The 8,727-nt window shown below is 39.6% G+C and overlaps 1 protein-coding gene across 1 annotated transcript in view; it reads right to left on the bottom strand.

Moving 5' to 3' along the window:
* Window positions 1-2,463: 2,463 nt before the first annotated feature.
* The window catches only part of LOC126457631 (U3 small nucleolar ribonucleoprotein protein IMP3), an 85,620-nt gene continuing 79,356 nt past the window's right edge, over window positions 2,464-8,727 (bottom strand). Inside the window, exons 5-6 of the mRNA XM_050094101.1 lie at window positions 3,041-3,096; window positions 2,464-2,964 (exon numbers count right to left, since the gene is read on the bottom strand). Of these exons, the coding sequence (XP_049950058.1) occupies window positions 3,073-3,096 (24 nt within the window). The 3' untranslated portion in view covers window positions 2,464-2,964; window positions 3,041-3,072. The remainder of the gene's footprint in view (window positions 2,965-3,040; window positions 3,097-8,727) is intronic.

Raw genomic sequence — 8,727 nt, 5'->3', positions numbered from 1 at the left:
TAATCTACCTGCCCGATTAAGGGATCTGACATTCCACGCTCCGATCCGTAGAATGCCAGTTTTCTTTCTCCTGATAACGACATCCTCTTGGGTAGTCCCCGCCCGGAGATCCGAATGGGGGACTATTTTACCTCCGGAATATTTTACCCAGAGGACGCCATCATCATTTAATCATACAGTAAAGCTGCATGTCCTCGGGAAAAATTACAGCTGTAGTTTCCCCTTGCTTTCAGCCGTTCGCAGTACCAGAACAGCAAGGCCGTTTTGGTTAATGTTACAAGGCCAGATCAGTCAATCATCCAGACTGTTGCCCCTGCAACTACTGAAAAGGCTGCTGCCCCTCTTCAGGAACCACACGTTTGTCTGGCCTCTCAACAGATACCCCTCCGTTATGGTTGCACCTACGGTACGGCCATCTGTATCGCTGAGGCACGGAAGCCTCCCCACCAACGGCAAGGTCCATGGTTCATGGGGGAGGGGAGGGGGGGGGGGGGGTAGGTTACAAATACAAAATCAAATAGGGGTAATGCAGGAGTAGGTTTAGTAATGAATAAAAAAACAGGAGCGCCGGTAAGCTACTACAAACAACATAGTGAACGCATTATTGTAGCCAAGATAAACACGAAGCCCATGTCTACTGCAGTAGTTTATATGCCAACTAGCTACGCAGACGACGAAGAGATTGAAGAAATGTATGATGAGATACAGAAGAAGGCTGAAGATTAGATGGGTAGATCATATAACTAATGAGGAGGTACTGAATAGAATTGGGGAGGAGAGGAATTTGTGGCACCACTTGACTAGAAGAAGAGATCAGTTGGTAGGACATGTTCTGAGGCATCAAGCGGTCACCAATTTAGTAGTGGAGGGCAGCGTGGAGGGTAAAAATTGTAGAGGGAGACCAAAAGATGAATACACTAAGCAGATTCAGAAGGATGTAGGTTGCAATAGTTACTTGGAGATGAAGAAGCTTGCGCAGGATAGAGAGGGACCTGAAAAATTTACAATTTGCAATAAATGCAAATATAGATGTGAGTTCCATCTCAAAGTGCAATAACAATGCCGCTTCATAGAGAATTGTTTCCGGATGAACTATTTCATCACAGATAGTTTGCTAAAACTTCATTTTCTGCATGTAAATACCAAAAATGTACTCAGTTTTCAGTTATTGGTATTGCAAATCATCTATTGATGCCAAATTTCTAAAGATATTGTGCTTAATAATGTGTTTGCAAAATAAAAAATGCAAGAACACAAGTATCAGTTTGCTCAATGCTCTGTTGTTAGGTCAACTGTGTGGTCTGTATAAAAAACATGTCTTGTAATGCAATGTAGGACTCAACTGTGGGGCCTAGCATCTTAGAACAAAGCTATGAGTATGTTTGTCTGCTAGCTGAAGTTCAAAAGTTTGTATATTGTGGATGCTTTAATATGGCAGTTTTAGGTGGCAGGTGTTTTGAACTGTGGTTGCATCAAATAGAGGTAGAGATTGGGCCTGAAGTACCTCGTTTATGACACGGCTAACATCAGCAAGCAATTGCAGGTAGCTGTTATCAAATACTTTGCTTCGTGCCTGCCTCACTGTTTGTACTTTCATTTCGAAATGAATGAAGAAACTAACCATAACCCATCATAGAGACTGAGTACAACAATCAAAATACCAGAAAGGATTGGGTATCTGTTGTCATAGAAACACAGAACACAAGTTGTAGGCTGGCTGGCCTACGATTGCTCCTCTCCCCTCTGACATAATTCTAGTTTGTTTACAGTCATGGCCAACTGCTAGTTTTTAGTTCCTGCACTGAGACCGGGAAGGGGGGAACTTATCATATTCTGATCATGCCAAAACTCTTCCCGTAATGGGTCGCATGGCTATGAATGTCCACGAAAGGTTGAAACAAATATTCTGCAGATTTTCCAATCATTGAATTGGGTGGGAAAGGAAAAATCATGCCGAGAAACACATTAAGGCAGAGGTGTGAAAATGGTGCTGTTTCTCAACAGAAACAAGTGTTTGTTGAAAGCACAAGTACAGCCAAAAGAAAAAGATAAGTAAAGACCATTTCGGGGGAGGTGGGGGGTGGGGGACACACAACTGTTGAAGTGTTTCAAAACCAAACATTCCAGTCAAAAAGCTCCAAAATCATCCTTTTCTTCTCAGTCAATTTCAAAGCATTAAGTCTTTGTCTTCAGGCATGGAGCATGACAACGTTTTAAATTTGTGTCTGTCTTCATAAACAAAAAAATTAAGATGATGCGAATTTTGCTAAAAACAGATGCCACATTTCCATGTCCCTGTCAATAAAGCTATTCTGTTTATCTGAGGTAGGACCAATGGTCCTAATATTGAAATATGCTATTATCTGATTTACCTTGTTTTAAAACTCCGCTGTAAAATGAAAGAAAGAATGATGTTAAAATTTTACTGGACACAGAAGCTCAAATCACTAAACGGAATGCATGAACATTTCATGAATTATTTTTTAAAAATTCATGTTACCAAATTTTCTACTGACTAGGTGCACAAACATTCACAATTTTCCAGCAAACAGCATTATTTTGTGCAATCATCCTGAAATACGTAATTACAAACTATCACTGTTCTCTTGAGACCAGTCCTTGCTTTTGTTCCACTTATTATCTTGAATAGTATATGATATATACACACACACTTCAATAGATATTATACCATAAATTACAACAGAGGCAACAATAAATTACAGTGTAACATTATTCATCAATGTCAGTTGTACAAATAGCATAACATTTTTTGAATGCAACTGCAGACAAAAGTCACATGTTGCATCGAGTTCCCTCAAAGCACTGCAGTAAAGCAATAAGAAATCCTTGCTGCCAACTTCGCCATGTTCTATTTCAGGCCTCTTCCATTGTTTTAAAATAGTTTGAAACGAGATGCAATGATATTTTAACTGCAACCTGCATCTCAGTATTTGATGTAGAAATCTGGAAATAAATGTATAAAAAACCAACAGGATAATATGGACAAGATAAGAAAATTCTATGAATTAATTTAACTCACCAAATGTGAAATTGTCCTGGCTCAGATGTTTTTTACTGCATTTCATAATCATCAAACTGCAATAAACAGAGAATCCTATTAAAATGTGCAACAGGAAACATAATCCATAAATGGAACACACACTATATGTAGAAAATCTTAATAATTAGCACAAAAAGCATGCAGGAATAAGCACAGCATATTCCATGAAAAATATATTCCTAAAACATAACATTTCATTCAGAAATTTAATAGGAAAATAACTTATATGGCAACAAAAGTGTACTATACCAATCTCTTTACAGACCTTCAAGCATTCATCCTGCCATAAGGGGTACAACATATTGCCTAATTAACATTTAAACACAAGAAATAATGAAATAAATGTATATTTCTAACAAACTAAGTTACTGAAAGCCTCTCCAGTTTCATACGAGTTAAAAGTTTATTTCACTTTCTGCGCAACCCACCCATCATTTTGGACGACAATGGGCAGACTCATACAGTGCGAGCTGTGGCTGCTCTGTTCGGTCAGTGGGACCGGGAAGTACTGTACTATGCACCATACTACACGGACTTAAGTCCTTGTGACTTTGATTTGATTCTGAAGATGAAGGAACCACTTTGTGGCATTCACTTCAGAACTGCTCCAGAGATTCGACAGGCAGTAGACCGCTCCATTCGCACTATCAACAGAACAGGCTCTGCTAACGGTACACTACGCCTTCCACATTTCTGGCAATGAGTTCTACACAATGCTTGTGACTACTCTGAATGGCAGTAACAGGTGCAAACACGCAACTCTTTTGTGTGGGTTGTGAATAAATAGTTGCCACTATTTAAGTTACAACCCTCGTACTTCTGCAAGTATTTGACAATGCTGAAAACATTTTTCCACTCCGATGTTGGTACTTCAGGAACAGGGTTCCAGATGGATTCAACAAATTCTCGAGGTGATGAAAATCATTGTCTGCACAACTGTTTGTTTGGCATAAAGGAACAATAAGAAGTCTTTAGGCAATGAAGCGGGTAAATACTGGCAATGAAGCATTAGTTTGATGTTCTCCTCCCTCAGATAATCATCTGTTTGAAAGCTGTGACTGTCACAACAAAGAATGATTTAATGATGTGACTCTCCTGTCTCCCCTCCCCCTCCCCCTCCTCCCCCCCCCCCCTTGAGTCCATCACTGACCTCTGGCAAACAAGTTGCTGTACATCATTTGACATAAATTCTTCTTTGATTCTTTACAGCAACGTCCGGTGTAACCACAGAAACAAGCGGTCATTTTCTTGGAAGGAACAAACAAATGTGAACAAACCAGTGTTGTTGGGTTTGCTTCACCCTGGAACACACAAACAACTAATAGCTGCTCAGTTTCCAGTTTGTAAAGATATATGCAATATTCACATCATGTTAAGAGGTCCTATACCGATTTAGCATTTTCTCAGTTGGATTTCTGAGCATTTCCTTCCACCAATTGATACGAGTCTATTCATAGGTTTTAGTTAAGTTTTGTGGTATCCATCATGAAGTGACCTTTTCCACAACTAAATGTTTATGCAATAACAAATTTATTGCAGTCTTCAATATGTGTATCCTCTTCAATCATGTTGCGTACAGTATCTATGTTTTTTGGAACAACAGTTGATTCTGGTTGACCTCCACAAAATTCATCATTGAGGGAAGCGTGACGGAATGAAATTCTGTAAACCAACTGCAAATGGGCTTTTCAGAAAGTGAATGTTTGCCGAAACTTGAACAAAGTGATCTGAGTCCTGTTGAGCTAACCTGCATATATATATATATGTATATAAAAAAATCATGCAAGAAAACACTTCAGATCCACTTCCCATTTTTCACAATTCTGTTTCTGCACATAAACTATTCAGACACTCTCTGAACTATCATTGTTTTAACAATAACAAATGACAAATTTCAAAACAATAATAAATGTCACATCTTGACAGTGATCATTTGTAAAAACTTTCACGGTGACCCTCACATTTGGTTGTTGTACTGATTGTGGGAAATAGTGCCATTTCCTCAGTATAGCAGCAGTTTCGGTACTTCCCTGAAGTCGAGGAGGATGCAAAACTTTACATAACATTTTGAAAATAGAAGCCCCATTCTTTCCCCATTACTTATATAATCCTAATCAAGACGCAGAGAAACCACAGTTAAATACCCAAGGCAGTATCAGTTGCTGATCATTTGGACACTCCACTCTTCCCTCACCACCCAAATTTAGACCAATACCTGTCCAACAGCCCTCTCCAAATCCAACAAGGGCATCAGCTCCCCCTGCTGCACAACTTAACCATAACAGAAGTTTATCTTTCGTCTATCAACAAACGAGACCTGTGATGGAATGCTGAGATGACATTCACTTTTATACACCAGAGGAATTGCAGCAGACCATGATAAAAATGGCCATGTTGCACTGAAGGCATGCCAATTTACACCTCATCAATTTCTACGCTATGCTATGCATCAATTTCTCGACCTCCGCTATCGGGTGGAGAAATGTAGGGTCCCCCTGAATCGGTCAGGTGTGCACTACACGCAGGAAGCGGCTACAAGGGTAGCGGAGTACGTGTGGAGTGCACATGTGGGTTTTTTAGGTTAGAGAATTCCCTCCCTTGGCCCAACAAGATGCCTCCTGAGACGCGACAAGGTAGGAGTAGGCAAAATGCAACAGGGAATAACAATATTAATCTGCTAATAGTAAACTGCAGGAGTGTCTATAGAAAGGTCCCAGAACTGCTCTCATTAATAAACGGTCACAATGCCCACATAGTACTACGGACAGAAAATTGGCTGAAACCAGACGTAAACAGTAATGAAATCCAAAACTCAGATTGGAATGTATACCACTCAGTAGCTCGATACGGGCTTTTGTTGAAGTATACCTTCACCAAAGAGTCAAGCAGTATGTTGCTCCCTCCTACATATATCTCGCGAAGAGACCATGAGGATAAAATCAGAGAGATTAGAGCCCACACAGAGGCATACCGACAATCCTTCTTTCCACGAACAATACGAGACTGGAATAGAAGGGAGAACCGATAGAGGTACTCAAGGTACCCTCCGGCACACACCGTCAGGTGGCTTGCGGAGTATGGATGTAGATGTAGATGTAGATGTAGATCTGTGGGCACAACTGAGATGTTGAGAAAAGAAATATATATATATATATATATATATATATATATATATATATATATATATATATATATATATATATATATATATATATATATATATATATATATATATATAATGGAAGGAAACATTCCACGTGGGAAAAATTATATATAAAAACAAAGATGAGGTGACTTACCGAACAAAAGCGCTGGCAGGTCGATAGACACACAAACAAACACAAACATACACACAAAATTCAAGCTTTCGCAACAAACTGTTGCCTCATCAGGAAAGAGGGAAGGAGAGGGGGAGACGAAAGGAAGTGGGTTTTAAGGGAGAGGGTAAGGAGTCATTCCAATCCCGGGAGCGGAAAGACTTACCTTAGGGGGAAAAAAGGACAGGTATACACTCGCACACACGCACATATCCATCCACACATACAGACACAAGCAGACATATTGTGTTTGTTTGTGTGTCTATCGACCTGCCAGCGCTTTTGTTCGGTAAGTCACCTCATCTTTGTTTATATATATATATATATATATAATATATATAAGAGGGAAACATTCCATGTAGGAAAAATATATCTTATAATAGAGGGAAACATTCCACGTAGGAAAAATATGTCTGCTTGTGTCTGTATATGTGTGGATGGATATGTGTGTGTGTGTGTGCGAGTGTATACCCGTCCTTTTTTCCCCCTAAGGTAAGTCTTTCCGCTCCCGGGATTGGAGTGACTCCTTACCCTCTCCCTTAAAACCCACTTCCTTTCGTCTTTCCCTCTCCTTCTCTCTTTCCTGATGAGGCAACAGTTTGTTGCGAAAGCTTGAATATTGTGTGTATGTTTGTGTTTGTTTGTGTGTCTGTCAACCTGCCAGCACTTATATATATATACGACAGAACAGACACCACTCAAATATATACATTTCTGTAAAAGAGATTCCTACAGGAATCAATAATTTATGAGTAGGAGGTTAATGAAAAAGAGATGCTCCACTGCAAGTGCAATAAATTGGAAATTTGAGTCAGTTAGGGACAGTGTCCAGATGGCCGAAGTGGTTAAGGCAACCATTCATGAAAAGCGGTAAACCTGGGTTCAAGTCTCGGTCCAGCACAAATTTCCATCTTTTGCCATTGCATTACCACAATGTTTTGTACGGCTGGAAGTCAGAAATTCCAGCTCTCTATTTCATATAGACAAGAAAATGTCACTTTCTGCAATGGAAAAGAGAAAAATCATGAAATTCCAATGTAAAATAGTTGTCCCCTCCAAAAACATTGGCACATTCTCAACTTCTATGGTGTTCAACATGTAGTTATAGAGTTAACAATTTGGAAAGCCTGTTGGTATAGCTGCATAATAAAATTTCAAAACGGGGAGACAAAAGGAAGTCTTAGTTCAGTCCTAGACTGTTGAGAGGCAAATTTGGTGGTAGCTTTGGAGGTTTACCACACACATCTAGTCAAATGAAGCGTGCGCACGAATAACGCTGTATGGCACATTTTGACATTTCGTAGAATCGCGTGGAATAATGCTGTATACGGCAGTTTACATCGCCTGCTGTTATAACTGACATGTTCACCGTCTGAGGGCAGCACTAAACAGTGATGAGACGCGCACAGTTTTCGTGCCTCTGCGCGAACAATGCTGGATGTTACAAGAATGGCGGAGTGCAGCAAGGTGACACTTACCGCAAGCGGTTTGAAACGTGCAAATAATGCACGGAAAAGGAAAATTAACATTGGTAGTTGACAGGATAATAAGAGGAAAAGGCGTCATGATGCTGGACTGGAACATAAATCATGAAAAGGAAAGGTAGTTCCTGAGAAACAGCCTCCAACACAGGTGAGTGGAATAATGCTGTATGGGTTTTGTAAAAAGGTGTATGTCTATAGAGAAGCATATGTGTCCTGTAAAGCGGCGACGTCCCTGTAGAGTACATGGCTCTAATGACATGTTATGTGTATCTTCTGAAAACATTACAGTAAAAGTATGTAACGTGAATGAAATTAACTACAGTTCTGTAGTTATCATTGACGAAAAAATAGAATACTCAGTCTGAGTAATGCTACATTATGAAAAGAGAATTTGAAATTTGATAATCTGTTAGAATATTAGGTAGTAATAGTGATTGTTTTTGTGATTCAGGATCGTGTATGTAATGCAGAAGTGTGCTCAAAAGAAGGATGCAAGGACATAAACCTGGAAATGAAGTTAAAGCTGTATGAAGAAAATCATGCCATAACATACGATAAGCAGTCCATATACTTAATAAAATCCATGGAAATAGGCGAGCCAGCCAGGCGCAAGAGAGGTAAGACAGACGATACTACACGGAAACAAGCTACTTTCAAATACAAAGTTTACTCAAAAGAAGTGTGTCAAAAAACATTGCTTGACATATTCTCCATCACCCAGCGACGAATGCAGACTCTACAACATAAAAGTAAAAGGTGGAATAACCACTCTTAAAGACGGTAGAGGAAAACATTGCAATAGGCCACATACCATTTCAAATAACGACAGGGCTCTTATTCGACAACACATATCGAGTTTCCCAAA

This window comes from Schistocerca serialis, chromosome 2, assembly GCF_023864345.2.
Source record: "Schistocerca serialis cubense isolate TAMUIC-IGC-003099 chromosome 2, iqSchSeri2.2, whole genome shotgun sequence".
NCBI lineage: Eukaryota > Metazoa > Arthropoda > Insecta > Orthoptera > Acrididae > Schistocerca > Schistocerca serialis.
This window is presented reverse-complemented; position numbering and strand designations above follow the sequence as displayed.